The sequence below is a fragment of the Ceratotherium simum genome, chromosome X (genome assembly GCF_057802395.1).
Source record: "Ceratotherium simum simum isolate JZ-2026a chromosome X, ASM5780239v1, whole genome shotgun sequence".
In the NCBI taxonomy this organism is placed as follows: Eukaryota; Metazoa; Chordata; class Mammalia; order Perissodactyla; family Rhinocerotidae; genus Ceratotherium; species Ceratotherium simum.
Window position 1 is genome coordinate 115,430,359 of NC_141940.1, and position 15,753 is coordinate 115,446,111.

Here is a 15,753-nt window from a genome sequence, read left to right on the forward strand (position 1 = left end):
TTTATGATGAAACCTAGTGTAATAAAATTTCTGTTGAGACAAAAAGCAGTCATTTTTCCCTCAGCTTTTATTGTGCTGAATGCAATATCTGCCAAGTCCTACTTGGAGGCATCTTTGATTAAGGTTTGGTCTCCCCACTTGTGAGCTGTCCAGAGTTGGCGGGGTGCCATGACCTTGCTGACACTAATGCCAGAAGATGCCAAACTCATCAAGTGCCAGAAGCTCCAAGAAGTTTGAGCCCTCTGCCATGTAGCCCTGCAGCTTTCCCCATCCCTCCCTGGCCTGCCAGCCACCACCAGGCCTTGGATCTCCAACTCTCCAAGGTAAACTGGGTCAAGCTGTTCTAAAGGCCTTCTCCCCATTGTTCTTCTTGAGCTTAGACTGGAAACTTCTGGCAGGCACCTGGAAGGGTCGTTTTTGGTACTCTCTCCCATTACATAGTCCTTCAGGCCTGATGAATACTACCTGGCTGTTGGACATTCTCCCCTGAATCCACTGATCCTTATGAAAATGTGTGAACTTAGGTCCTTAATTGTCTCACTCAGTTCCCTGAGGGAAATTGGGGGTTAGAGTGGGAGTGGAGTCCTTACTTCTTACCTAAGTGAGGGATTCTCAACCCTGGCTATACCTTAGAATCCACCCAGGGAGCTTTTAAAATAATGCACTGATGCCTGAGTCCATCCCCAGAGATTCTGGCTTAATTGGTCTGAGGTGTGGCCTGCACATCAAATAATGGTTATTCATCATAAGCATATATGATACTAGGGATTTGGATTTGCACAACTTCTCTACCCCCAAATTCAGAAACTGCAATGCCCTGAAGAAACTGACAGAGTTTCAGTGGCACCCACTAGAAGCTGCCTGGTCCACAGGCACGTTTCCTTCCCCTCCTAAGGGATCTTAGGTAACAAAGCAGGCACAAACCAGTGCCTCCCCATCACCACACCTGGAAAAGCAACTCAGAGGGAGTGTTCTCTAATGGCGGGGCAGAACAACGCTTGCATGGACCAGGGCTGCATACAACCGTATTGGTAGTGGTTAGGCCAATGCGTGGCCCTTGGAGCATGGCCGTGCTGTGCATCAGTCTCCACAGAGACAGTGGAGGCAAATGTGCAATAAGGTGGTTTAGCTGGGGCAAGGAGAGTGGAGGCTTCGACAATCACACTGCCCAGCCTCTGCATGCTCAACATGACTGGGAGGGGGGGTGGAGTCTCTAGGAGAAATATAAGAAAGGCACCGTCCCTGACGTCAGGAGCCTGAGTTAAAATGGAAGGACTAACCCCAATGCAGGATGAATATTGCAAATAGTTCAACACTTTTCAAACAGGGTTCAATTGTGTGGCTGACCTTCCATGATAAAGGAATATTGTGAAGTAAGGTTTAGAGGACTACAGAAATCATGACACGCCCTCCAAATGGTTTAAGGCCATTTAAGATGGAACAGAAACTAGAAATTGGGAACTTGGGTCTGGGGACTCCCAGTTCAGGCTGTTTTGGGGCCATAGGGAGATAAATAAATCTCTCTGTGTAATCTCAGGATGAGGGCAGGATACTGAGGAATTCCGAGAAGACAGGAGGGCGCGGGGTGCCAGAGGAGAAAGGGACAAGCAGGCTGGGCCCAGTGCCAGCCGGTGCAGGATGCAGGCCTGAGCCTACAGTGGCCTCTCCCAGCAGCCCCGGGCGAGAGCCTGAGAATCCTGTCCTGAAACCCCGACTTGGGCTACCCTCCGGGGCCTCTTGGAAGACATACAAATATCAGAGTGGAGGAGGAGGGAGAAAGGCTTGTCCTCTCTGTCTTAAGTGGTCCAGCACCTCAGAAGGAGCACAGAGTTGCAAACTTGGCCAGCCAGAATGAATAACTCAAAGTCCCCAAAGCTTAGGAGCCACTGACCACAAGTATCAAGGTCAGCCCTGAGGGTCAGGCACGGTCTCTCTTCCTCACGTCTGTTCCTGTGAAAGGGCTCACTTTCTTCAGAAAACATACTTCTCGTTCGCCCCAGCATAGGAAGCAGCTGCAGTGCAAACCCCTCTCCATTAGGCCCGGCTGGCCTCCCCCAACTCCCCTCCCCCTTTGTCCTGCCAGGAAATGCTGCAAACCCCAAATACCTGCATTCTTGGGCATGCAGCAGGCGAGAGGCATGCTTGGATTCCCGCTCTGCTTCTTAAGGACGGGCCTTTTCTTTTATACAAAGCCCTCTCGGAGTCCCAGAGAGCTGCAAGTTGATCTGCTTAAGTCGGCAGGCAGAGCAGGGGGGCGGGAGGGCGAGAGAGGGCAACCTTCGGCAAGGAGGGTGGCAGATTTTCACACAACATCTGCGCTGCCTCCAGGACTCCCCCCTGGAGGGGGAGATGGTCTCACCCAAGTCCTGGGCCAGCTGCTAATCCCTCCAGGGTTCACTTGAATGGCAAATCAGGACTCCAGGGCAGCCTTTGACACACCCTGTCTCCAGAGGAGGGGCTTAGCACTTTCCTTTTCCAGCCCTGGAGGAGTTTAGAATGCAATGGTACGTTTTTACAGCCTCACTGCTCCAAGTGCAAAAGGCCAGGCAGTCAGTAGCATGGCATCACCTGGGAGCTTGTTAGAAATGCAGACTCTCAGGCCACATCAGTTTGAGAAGCTCTGCCAAGTGCCACGTGGCTATGGAAACCATTAGCACACTGCCAGAGACCAGAAGCTGGACAAATACTAAAACCTAGGGAGCCACAGCAGCCCAGCCTCTATGCCAATTGTCCAATCATGAGAAGGAATACATCCCATTCCATCACCCCACGGCTGCCCCACGTTGCCACCCATTCTTCTCACAAGGCTGGGACTGGTTCACTTGGCTGTGAAATTTTAGGTTGGTGTGAAGGTGAGCTGTTCAACAGGTCTGCAAATATTTGAACACACACTGAAAGGATGGGGGGTGGGATACAATTGGAGTTTGCTCTTTGCAGGTTGCAAATCAATTTCTGATCCTCTCCTACTCCCAACACACACACCACCTGTATCAACATGTTAGATTCCTGTGATGCCAATAACAACAGTAATAGTACATGGCAAGGATCCTCGAGCCCCTTCACAAACATCAACCATCCTGGAGCCTGTTCAAGTCATCCTCTTGGCAAGAAAGGGAGAATGTAGGGACTTCCACAGCTTTAGCTCTAATAGCCTTTATGTCATCATGGCACACACTTGACCTCCCACCTGAACCCAGCCACTGAATCCATGTGCAAAAGCTGGAAGGGTGAACAGAAGGAAAGAAGAGAAACTAATGGAAAGTCAGAGAAGAGCTTTTGTTTTGCAGTCCAGAGAGAACATTGAAATAACTAATAGTGATGTGGATGGGCTTGCTTTCTTCTCAGATAGTTGCCAGGTCTCTGCTGATGGCGTCAGCTCCCTGCATTGGATGCTTCCATTCCTTATCATGTGGAGCAAGAGCCAGAATGGGTAACTTCATTTCTGAAGAGGAACTGAATGGTGCTGAGGTTGTGGGATGCCTTAAGACAGCCCAAATCAACAGAAAGTCTGGCTGGAACCTCAGAGAAGTGACCCAGACAGAATCTTCAGCCTTCCAAGCATCTGTTAGTGGCATCAGCGGATGGCATGGCCATTGCCTAAAATACTGCAAATTGCAAGTGTTCTTGCCTGCATTTCCCTCCCATTAGCAGTGTCAGGGCCCTGCTGGAGGGAAGAAATCAAAGGGCTAGAGAGAGGGTGGAGGGAAAGGCAGCCAGGGATGAAGACAGACAAGAGAGAAAGCAAAGAGGGTGGCTCTGGGCTTCACTGGGATTTGTGTGGACTCGTAAAAGCAATCATGGTGGGCTTTTGAGTAGAAAACCAAACTAAAACAGTTTTTAAAAATCTTCTTCAGAGTCCCAGTCTTGCCTCAAACAACAATCACTCATAAAAAGACTCTCACGAATGGAAGGAAATGATGCCATTGTTTTATTTTCTATGGGAAGTCATAATAGTTTTTAAAAGGTTAATCTCCTTCTCAGCCCTGTTTTTTCCCTTCCAGTGACCCCAAGCTGAAAAGGAAAAATATTTGCACTTGGTGTTTAAAAACCACAGTGAATTAACTTTTGTTGTTCATGGCACAGCCACTATTTAGCTGCCCAGAATCAAACCAGATGTCAGGGAAGAAAGAAGGCCCCTCATCCTGTGAACTTGCTTTTCACCTTTGTAGAAGGGCCGAGGGGAAGGCTGTGCTGAGGAGACAAAATGGAGGGAGTTCAGTGGTCAGCAAACCTGACATGTGGTTTTGATGCAACCACTGTTATCTTTTTGTGGGGTGCTGTCTCTGGGACTAGGATGCTACAGCTCCGGGACCCCAGATGCACAATGCCTCTTGACTTCCAGAAGTTTCTTCTGTGGACACTAGGCCAGCAGCACTATTCCCATAGGTGGCAGAGACTAAAGCAAGCAATAGAGAAGTATAGAGAAGAGAATTAGGAGACAGAAGAAATACAAAAAAGAGGTTTGCTGGAACACTAAATCTATCAGAGAAGGTGAAAAAAAGAAACCGTAAAAGGAAAAAAGAATATATTTTCTTTCTGAGGCCTTCCAGGAGAGTATGAGGAGTAGATTATTATTCAGTCTTGTTTTTCTCTAGCACACCACCCACCACATCTCACAGCTTAAATTAGGCAAAAAAAAAAAAAAAAAAAGTTCCTACAGGGCTTAGTCTGTTTCTCACTGTTTCCTAAATCTAGCAGCATAGGAAAGCAGGAAATCCTCTCTACCGGGAGACCCTTTGCATCCACTCACCAAACATTTACTAAGCCCCGACTTTGGTTAGATATTTGGGTGATACCAGAAGGCCGTGGGTACTATTCCTGCCCATGAGAAGTTTACAGCTTATAGGAGAAGACAGACATGTTCATAACAACAACAACAACAACAACAATAATAATAATAGCAATAGGTACCATTTTTCAAAAATTAATGATTTGCCAGTGACTGCGCTTTCTATATAGTATCTTATTTAATCCTTACAATAACCCTGTGCCGTAAGTTTTATTATTCTAATTTGATACATGAGGAAATTGAGGCTCAGAAAGCTTAAGGAACGTGACCAAGATCACATAGCTATAAGCTAGCAGGAGTCTTTGTTTTTATCATAGATGAAGCCCAAGTGCCTAGAATAGTGCCTGGCACATCATAGATGCTCAATAAACATTTGCTGAATGAAGAAAGCAGCTGGGGTGTAGGGAAGGGCTTTCTGGGGCACTGGAGCTGAGCTTCGAAGCATGGCTAAGATTTACGCAAAGAAGGGGGTAAAAGGCACACCAGGAAGAAAACAGGAAATGAACAAATGCATCTTTAAGGAAACATAACTGTTGTACAACATAGCAAAAATGGGCAGGAGGGTATAGTAGTCAAGAGAGGGATGCTCGAGTCAGAGAGACCTGGGTCCTACCGTGGCTCTGCCACCTATAGCTTGTGTGAACATGGCCAAGTCACTCAGTCCCTCAGTGCATTTTCCTTATCTGCAGAATGGTGATAAGAATATTACCTACTATGGCTGTTAATTTCCTACCAAACCTTCCATGTTTGCCTTCCCCATCAAATTGATAAAAATTTCAATTTTTTAAACTGGGTCCATTGCCATACAATCAAAAGGCTACATGTTCAGGCCTCCCTTGTAGCTAGGGGCTGCTATCTGGCCAATGAGATAAAAGCAATTGTGGTGTGGATTTCTAGAATGTCTCTTTAGGAGACAAGCATGGTGCTCCTTCTTTCATCCTCCTGCTTGGGCCAATGATGTGATGATTGGAGCTCCAGTAGCTATCCTGGACCACGAAGATGAGGGCCACAATCTAATAATAATGGAACCAGGAGCTGGAAGGAACCTTGGTCTCTCATTACTGCTGAGTCTCCATACCAGTTCTGGACCTCTTTTACATAAGAGAGAAATAAAGTTCCATCTTTTGGAAGCCTTTGTTAATCCCCAACTGATATATTTACCTCCAGGAGTTGCTGGGAGGATTAAATAAAATAATGCAGACCAAGTAATTAGTGCTGATCCTTAAACATAGTAAGCACTCAAACAAATCTGAGCAATCATGTTTTGTTGCTATTCTTACCACTGTTATCATCATTGTCATTACAAAATCCAGAATACTCCCTTATTCTGCATTAGGTTGAACCATCTTCATTCAGTTATTTAATTAATCAATTTGCTTAAAATTCCTTAGGATTGTGTCTTTCATGAGAATCTATTCATGAATCTTCCTATCACAGGGTCCCTGATAATAGACCAAAATATTTCTCTTTGAATTTCTTCACCAAATCATCCACACAACCAATAATATTGAAAATCTAGGCCTGTTAGTGACAGGGGGGTTAGTAGGTTAATACTTCTGAGCATGGAGACTGGGAAGCATTAATTAAATCCTAAGTTTGGTCAAATATCCCTTTTTGGAAAGCTCCATGGCAACTCAGTGCCTCAAAAGAGCCTCCCTTTTCCCAACCAAACAGACCTTTACATTTCGGGACACACACGAAAAAAAAAAAAGTAAAGATACAATTTGCTTAAAAAGTTCTGAGAGTCAGCATGGTATGCTGGACTTCAAGAGATCTGCCAAGAACTGAGGATGCTTTTATTTAAATCTCTGCTTCTTCGTATCTTTGACAGATTGTGTGCTTTGTTTCTGAACCTGATCAATAAATGTCTCCTAAAAGATCTAAGCAAGGAAATAAAGATGATGCGTTAGAATGAGTGGTTCCCATTGGTCAAAGGATTGGCTGCATTAAAATTCCCAAGGATCCACTAAGGAACACTACAGAATCTCAGGCCCCACCCTAGACCCACTGAATCAGAATCTCTGGATGTAGGGCCTGAGAATCTGTATTTTTAGAGCTGCCCAGGTGATTCTGATGTGGAGTCAGGTTTGGGACTTTTCTCAAATGCCCCTTTCCGCCAACTCTTTCTTAGCTTGGGTTACTTAGAAGCAAAGTCTAAGATGGGGATTCTTGTTCAAGTGATGTATGGAGGGGGTGCTCTCAGAAGGGGCATGAGGAAAGCAGGATGCAAGAGGGCAAGGGACTAAGCAAGGATGTGGCCTCAGCTGGAGATTTGCTTCAGCCTGATCCCGCAGGAGGCTCTGGAGTACAAATTGCATCACAGAGCTGGTCTCACCTTGAGGCAAGAGGGTTGGCGGGGCTAACATTTGGCAGACAGCAATTCTCTGGGGAAGGAGCAGCTGTAGCCTTTAGCAGCCCACACTCACAGCAGCTGGAGGAGGGGTGTACCAGCTGGTAAAGGAGTTAGAGGTAGGGCACCAACTACATCCACTACCAACTCTGACCTGCCAGGCTGTAGTGGAGTTGGCCTCAGTATTTTTGTAGTTTAGCTCTCCACTGAAGCCTTTTAGCAGTCCACATTCCCTTTGCTGACTTGGCCTGAGTTTACCTTTTACAGAAGGGTCTTGGAGAAGAGTTTAACCTCTAGGAAGGTTTTCAGAATCCGATATGGTCCTTTCAGTGACCAGGGCCACTGAGCTGGCACACCAGATTACCAACGCATCTGCCAGGGTTAACATTTGCATGCTAAATTGTGCCAAGAGTTCACCCCAAAGTCAATGTCCCAGAACCCTTCTCATGAGTTCTAGCCATATTCACTCTTATGCTCCATAACAAGTGACTCAGGCAATCTGGCCATCTGGCGGTCCTTACCCTTGCTCTTCTCCCTTGACAAATCAAGATGCAGGCCACTGGACTTCCTTTGGCTTATCCTCAATGACTCCCAAATAGGTCAAATCTCTTTGGAGACTGGCCAAAAGCTAATTTCATATTCACCGCTGACCTGTTTTATTCCTCTGGCATTTCAGGAAAAAGTTGGGTGAACGCCTTTTCTCCTTGTTTAAGTCCCCATCCCCTGGAGCGAAATTTGCAACCCAGGCCGCTGTGATTTATTCAGAGCTACTGCTACTTGTCAGTGGATTGCTACCCAAGCTTGCTTGCTGCCTATCTGCTGGATCCCTGTACATATGTGAACATGTGTGGAAAAATTACAGGCCCAGCAGGCCCTGGCTGGAGCTGCCCTGCCCCACAGCTGTTCCAACCCCAGCAGCCTTAATGCCAGGGTCCACTGAAGCAGTCCTTAGCACATGGTCAAGAAATGGGGAGCATCAATGATAAAGCATACCCCAGCTCCCCATCTGCCAGTTGCTTTTCGTCAGGAGATCAGCCAAGTAGAGTTTATGGAGCACTTCATCCCCCTATAGAGCCCCACAGCTACTTAGTCTCTGCTCTCATCAAGGAAGTGCCACCATTTTGATTTCTTATATTGGAGCAGAGACCCAGGAAAGGAAGTAAAGAGGGGAGCAAGGAGTGAGAAGTGCTGAAAAAAGGGAACAATATGCTTTCCTTTTATGGTTCATTCAAATCCAAAAGGAAGCTCAATACTTCCAACCAGTCAAAGTCTGGAGCTAGAAAAATAAAAAACCCAGGCCTGGCCCAACTGTCTCTCCAGAAGCTGCTCTGTGGCAATGCCTTTATTTGATTGTAAGATGTCAATCCCCCTCTCCGCCTCACCCCAGACTTCATCATTTGTTTTGTTTTGAGACATTTAGTTGTTGTTTTTCCTTTTCCTTCATACACTGAGAAATAACTGCAGATGAGTCTGCATGGCAATCTGGCCCTACCATAAGAACAGAAGTTGTGATTCTTTTTTTTTTTTTTTGTGAGGAAGATCAGCCCTGAGCTAACATCCATGCTAATCCTCCTCTTTTTGCTGAGGAAGACTGGCTCTGCGCTAACATCTATTGCCCATCCTCCTCCTTTTTACCCCCCAAAGCCCCAGTAGATAATTGTATGTTATAGTTGCACATCCTTCTAGTTGCTGTATGTGAGACACGGCCTCAGCATGGCCGGAGAAGCGGTGCGTGGGTGCGCGCCCGGGATCCAAACTGGGGCCGCCAGTAGCAGAGCACGCGCACTTAACCGCTAAGCCACGGGGCTGGCCTAGAAGTTGTGACTCTTAATAAGATTCTCCTCAATCTTCCCACTAAATCTGAAGCCACCATGTAATGGAAGTTTCCTCATGGTAATAATATAATGAATAACGATAAAATTAATTTTTTGTTCATTCAGCATATCTTTATTATGCACCTCCTATGTGTCAGACATTGTTTTATATGCTTTGTATGTGCCTTTTCAATTAATTCTCACAACAATTCTATAAGGTAGATACTAGTGTTACCTCCATTTTACAGATCAGGAAACTGGGGTGAAGAGAAGTTAAATAACTTGCCCAAGGCATTGGAAGTGGTAACTGGTACAGCTTGGGCTCCTAACCACTATACTGGGTTACCCCAGTGATAAAGGTTAGGGAACTCATTATCCTGCCTCAGAAAGCAGACTCACCATCTCCTATCACTCACATCCCAATCCCAAATCAACCATGAGGCAAGACCAGGATTGAAATCCCAACTACCCCCACAGGAAATACCTGTCACTTGCTTTGCTGAGTGTTTCAGGAGGAACATTCATGTGCAGATGGAGCTTTGTGTGTTTGTGTGTGTGTATATGTACCAGTGTGTGCATGGATGTGCATGCGTGGGTGGCTACATATACCCTCTTATGCAACGCTCTCCCTTGATCCTGGATAAGAGGTCCCCATTCATAAGAAAATTGAAAACAAGACCTTAACCTTTCCACCTTGCTTGGCTCCCCACTGCTATTTCCACAAACTGGGATGGGAAAGGCACTAGCATTACCCTCTGGCAACACTGGGAACCCTCACCCTGGGCCTGAGCTGCCCCTCAGTCCCAGAAACTTCCACTTGGCAAGAGCTCCAGTTTCAGCAAGAACAATTACCATGTACCTGGATCACCACAGGAAGTCCAAAGATAAATTCATACAAATGCAGATGTTTTGGAAGAAGGGGCCAGAGTCTGTTGAGCCACAAGTAGGGCCCTCAAGTTCCCACTTGGGAGCTTTTTGCCCTCCAGGCTGGCATTCCCTCTTCCTCTCTCCAATCCCCTTGCCTTCCTGATATAAAACTAACCACACCTTACTTTGACCTTTCCTAGCACCAAAGTGAAAACACCTGATAATGATTTAAGTGTTAGCCTTTCCTAGGGTATTTGCATTTTAATGGCAATTACAGGCCTAATGCTGAAAGGATAAACCTGGAATGGTGGAACTAGAGAGTCAGCAGATGGAAGAGAATTTGGGCATGGAAGGGGAGAAGAAACCATTGGGCTTTCTTTAGTTCTAGAACTAGCTAATGCTTCACTTAAAATTTCTTGAGGATTCTAGTAAAGCAAAACTACATCTTACCCGGAAAGGGGAAAGATCATTAAAATGGTCTTAAAAGCAAAACCATTCAGGGACAGAGAGATAGCACTAGATAATCTTTAAGGTCCCTAATAGTTCTAACACTCTGATTTAACCTTTTTTTTTTTCTTCCATCTTTTGATGACCCTAGCTCCTTTAGGGTGAGTGCTGAAGAAAAGGCTTGGCTTCCCCAAATCCAAATGTATTCAAGATGGCAGCACAATTACTGTTTTAGTTATGCAATTCCTAACTCTAAGAGTTGGGTGTATTAATTGAAAGACATTTCGTGCCTAGCCAGTATCATGTGGTCATGGCTCCTCTGACACCCTGCACTGTGAACCTGGAGACAGAAAAGTTAGGGTATCCAGTTCAATAAGGAGCCCAGGATAACCTCAGTCTTCACACGTCATCTAGTGTGCAATATTTCAACCAGAATGTGCTAGCCTTCACTGAGCTCCTGTGATGGATGTGAATTAAGTTTATTTAGTTTGGCTACCTCAGATAAGGAAATTCCAGATGCTTTCCAGTTCCTTTTAGATTTATTTGAAATGACATCATGCATTCAGATGCAGGATTCTTGAATGAGTCCAACATTAGGAGAATGGATATGACGGAATGATAAGACTGGCTAAAAGCTTAAGCAGTCAACTTGGGGAAGGGAGAACATTTGAAGGAGATAAAACTCATTTTCTCATTTGCCCACTCAATGACGAGAATCAAACACTTGACCAACTACAAAACTTGCAGTAATGGGACCAAATGGTTAGACTTTGAATTCTAGTCTTTTTTATTTGGGGAGTTCAAGAAAGAGATCCTCATTGTGTAAAATGGGGTAGCTTTCATTCTCCTGAATTTGAAATGGTTTGAAGACGATGCAATTCACAAACAGAACAAAGTCTTTAATGCTGTACAGACTTTCTTTGGCTCTCTCCTTTGAAACTTGTTAAATTACTTTTGCTGCCTTTGAGTTATAAGATGCTAACCTCAGTGCTGCATCTTTACCCTCAGTGTTTTTGGCCTGGAATTTCATTCCATTGCTTCCCTTTACCTTTTGGAAAGCGAATGGAGACAGGAAGACAAAAGGCAAGAAAACCTGCCTTATCTTTCTGACACTGATGTGGAGTTCATCGCTAAGAATTTAGCGAACTTTCCGGTGCTTAGTCCCAGTAAGCACAGCAGCCTTGTCTAAGTCCTTCATGGTGTCATCCCATTCAAGTTCCTGCCATGTCCAATGAGAGAGAGGTCCATTCCAGGGCTGGCTGGGAGCAGCAGTATATTTCACAGCTGTATTAGTAACAGTGTGAGATTATTCTATGTACATGAACACATCAAATGAGAAAGTCCTGGAAACCCTGCCCAAAGGGTACCTGCCATTGCTGACTATAGCTGCAGAGCTCTCTGTCAAACATCCTAACCAGCCTATGAAAAAACTCACTGTGGTGCCAGTTTTCTAGAAAAATGATGAGGATGATTAACTTTTCCTAATCAGGCTTCTAAGCACTGAAGAACTAAGAGATGAGATGGATAAGGAAAGCAGAGGATAAAGTTTAGATTTGCTCTGTCCAATATGGCAGCCACTAGCCATATGTGGCTATTGAGCACTTGAAATGTGGCTAGTGTGAATGAGAAACTGAATTTTTAATTTCATTTAATTTTAATTAATTTGAATACTGATACTCCATTCAGTTATTGGGAGAACTTGAATATGTACTTTTTCAAATTTTGTGGAATTTTATGAAATCTAAATACAGATCAAGTATTTCTGATGAAAATTTAGTATATGAATTGAGATGTGCTATAAGTGAAAATAGACACTGAATTCTGAAGACTTAATATGAAAAAAGAATGTAAAATGTCATTAATATTTTATATTGATTTTATGTGATTTTACTTTCATATGATTATATTTTTGTTGATTTTATATGCCGAAATGATATTTTCTAAATATTGGGTTAAATAAAATACGTTATTAAAATTAATTTCACTTGTTGCTTTTTAATTTTTAAGTGACTACTAAATTTTTTTTTTTTTGATGAGGAAGATTAGCCCTGAGCTAACATCTGTTGCCAATCCTCCTCTTTTTGCTGAGGAAGATTGGCCCTGGGCTAACATCCATGCTCAGGATCCGAACCTGCGAACCCCAGGCCGCCGAAGCGGAGCACGCAAACTTAACCACTATGCCACCAGGCCGGCCCCCTAAAAATTTTAAATTACATAAATGGCCCACATTATATTTCTAATGGACATTGCTGGCTTCGAATGAACGAAATCAAAACATTTCAAATTAATGTTTTTACAAGTAAGGATTATAAAGTGTTGAGAAGAAAATATGAGTTTTTAATCAGCTAAGAAATGAATTAACTCATGGTGGTTTGGAGTAAGGTAGCAAATCCCCCCACTGAGAGGGCCAACTTGGGTGCCTGTTCACTGGAGGTTTCCATGCTAAAGCTGTTTGTTCTAGAGCAGTGGTTCTCCAGTTTGGATCAGGGGATCCCTGGAGGTCCCCAAGATCCTTTCAGGGACTCTGCAAAGTCAAAACTATTATCATAATGATACTAAGACCTTCCTTGCCTTTTTCACTATCATTCTCTCCTGAGTGACATGTGATACCATACCAGCTAGAATACAGAAGCAGATATGAGAATCCAGCAGTCTTAAACCAGACTACTATTCAACAGAATGGCAAAAAAAAAAAAAAAAGTAAAAGAATGCCACTCTTCTCACTAACGTTTTTTGTCTTGGAAAGTATGGCTACTTTTCTTCAAAATATTTTATTTATAAACATGTAATGTGTATAATGTAGAGTATGTACTTACTATTGTTAATTTTGAAATAAATTACCAAGTAAATATTTTCTACTTCTCAGTTTTAATTCCTAACATGATAATCATTGATATAACTCATATGAACTAAAGGTCTTCGGGGTCCTCAATAATTTTTAAAAGTGTAAATGGGTCCTGAGATCCAAAACTTTGAGAACTGCTGTTCTAGAAGGACTTGGTAGCAGATGCTGTTGATGGCCCATCCTATAGCTCCTCAGCCCACCTCTGAGTCCTCCTGCAGCCACTGTGGACAGTTTTTCACCTCAAACACCTGGGTCTCTCGGTTGTTCTGCCTGAGGGCTTTCTCTCATGCTGCAGGACTGTTAGTGCAAGTCCAAAATCAGAAACAACCAAATGCCAATTATCAGTAGATTGGCTAGATGAGTTCCAGTACTTTCACACCATGGAATACGACACAGCAACCAGAACAAACAAGCCACTGCTACATGCAACAACGCGGGTGAATTGTATAGATACAATGTTGAGTAAAAAGAGCCAGACACAAAAGAGTACATGTTGTATGATTCCATTTGTATAAAGTTAAAAATCAGGCAAATCTAATCTATGGCATTAGAAATCAAGGTAGAGATTTGCCTTTGGGGAGGAAAAAGAGCCTGTGGGGGATTCTGGGAGCTGATAACGTTCTAGGTCTTGACCTGGCCGGTGGGTACAGGGGTGTGTTCATTTTTTCATAATTCACTGATCTGTATGATTTGGGCACTTTTCTGTATGTATGTTAGACATCACTCAAAAGGTTAAAAAATCAAATATTAATTATTATTTTTATACAATGTTCTGCTAGGCACAGGAGAAGATAAATAGAATTTTCAGACATGGCTTATGGTTTCTGCCTTTACATCAGTCCTCCTGAGAGATAAATAATAGTAGAAGATAGAATTTGGGAGTGGACAATTTGGGGTGGGTTGTTTGGCTTGGACAGCACAATGACATTTTTTAATTTACTTTGAACGCTTTTTATTTACTTAGAATGCACACAGTGTCTCAGGCCCCACCACTCCTTCTTATGCTACACTGGCTCTGTCCCACAGTTAAGCTGCCTGCCTGACCCTGAAGGCACTCGAGTTTGAGGCCTACAATGTAAGCGATGATTCCAGAGGTGACCGGAGCTATTATGCAATGGAGACCCAGCTCACTGCACTGACAGTGATGGCCGAGGTGTGGCTAGAGAGGGGTAGGGAGGGAGTGTTGGCATGAGGAAGAAGAACATGGAGGGTGGGAGTGAGCCAGGTTGTGTGCTGTGTTCTCAAGGGGCCCTCTGAGGGAGATGGTGAGGACATAGATTTACAGGCCAAGATTTGTGACGAGGGCACTGCTGTCTAGGGGATATAAATGTGACCTTACCAGGAGGCCCCTGGGACAATTCTCCAGTCAAGAAATCACTTTTTGCCATCATTATCACTTCCAATCCCTGAGTTTCCTATCAGTCAGGACTCACGCCTGCATCCAGTCATTCACAGGGGTCTCTAGGGGACCTTGTGAAGACCTTTCAGGAGACCCAACACCCTAGCCCCCACCTTAATCAGGAGTAAGCTACACCACCTAGCCTCGCCTCTGTTGCAGTCCCCCACATACACACACACAGACACAAGCACATGAAAGGTGGGGAAAGAGCCTGGGCACCGTCAGGCCTGGCTCCACTAACCACAAGGAAGGGTGGGAAATGTAGTCTGATTGTGTGGCCAGGAAGAAGAGGAGAACAGGGACATTGGTGAGCAGTGGCTGCCTCTGCCTCAAGTTAATCCCCTTCTTCCTGCCTGGAGAGCCGACAACACCTGGTAAGGGGCATAAAAGAGGCTACTGAGAAGCCCCTCTCTGCCCTGGCACCAGAACTCAGGTGGAGCCCTCCAATACACCCTGCCTCTAGCTCCGATGTTCCAGGCTCCTAGACCTCTCAGACCTTCACTGAATCTGGACCCTAAATGCATGACCAGCTGGACTACAATACCCGTCACATCCCATGTCTGCCAGGATCCTTGTTCTGCCCCTCCTGGCTTGGCCACTACTGCTGCTGAGTGGAATCACAACCCATCTCTGGTTACAGCTTGTTCACCCCGTGTACCCCAACAGCCTGGAGACTATCAGTTTAGGCCTGCCCCTGGGCAGGGACGGATACTGCCTCAGACCTCTGCACATGTCCCACCCTGAAGTGAGATAACAGCTCCCCAAGGTTCTAGAACATGATTTTGTTTGGAGGCCCTGACTCCTGTCTTTGCTGGAGGAGGTAACATTGCTTCAGGACCACCACAGACAGTTAGTAGACTGTCTTCATAATGGACAGACCCATTTTCTTTCTTGAGCCACTCAGAAATGTTTGCCCAAATACCAGGGCCCATAAGCACATGTTGGCATTTAGGGAGCCCTTGATTGGGCATGGATAATTGTGCACTGGACCCCATTTGCCAATGACTTCAAAGCCAAGGTACATTCTCTCCTCCTATCTCCAAGACTTTGAAATCTCTCCTGCCCTCAATAAATGAAATTCGGGAAGCAACAGGAGGGGGAAAATTAGGCCTGTGGAATAGTACCTCCTCACACCTACATTGGAGTCTTAGGAATTCAGATGCGCTCAGTCAGATGGTCAAGGTTTGAAACTGAAACAAAGCGGGAGGTTCTGTGTGTTTTTAATTGAAGCTGAACAGCTGC

The 15,753-nt window shown here is 44.8% G+C and overlaps 1 protein-coding gene across 2 annotated transcripts in view; it reads right to left on the minus strand.

Annotated features, from left to right (window-relative positions):
* NHS (NHS actin remodeling regulator) overlaps positions 1-15,753 on the minus strand; it is a 337,576-nt gene that overhangs the window by 94,953 nt on the left and 226,870 nt on the right. Inside the window, exon 1 of one of the 2 annotated variants that reach the window (XM_087427738.1) lies at positions 2,107-2,348. The exons of the other annotated variant lie outside the window; for it this stretch is intronic. Coding sequence (XP_087283864.1) covers positions 2,107-2,140 — 34 coding nt within the window. The 5' untranslated portion in view covers positions 2,141-2,348. Of the gene's footprint in view, positions 1-2,106; positions 2,349-15,753 lie in introns of those variants that run through there. 2 annotated transcript variants of the gene reach the window in all.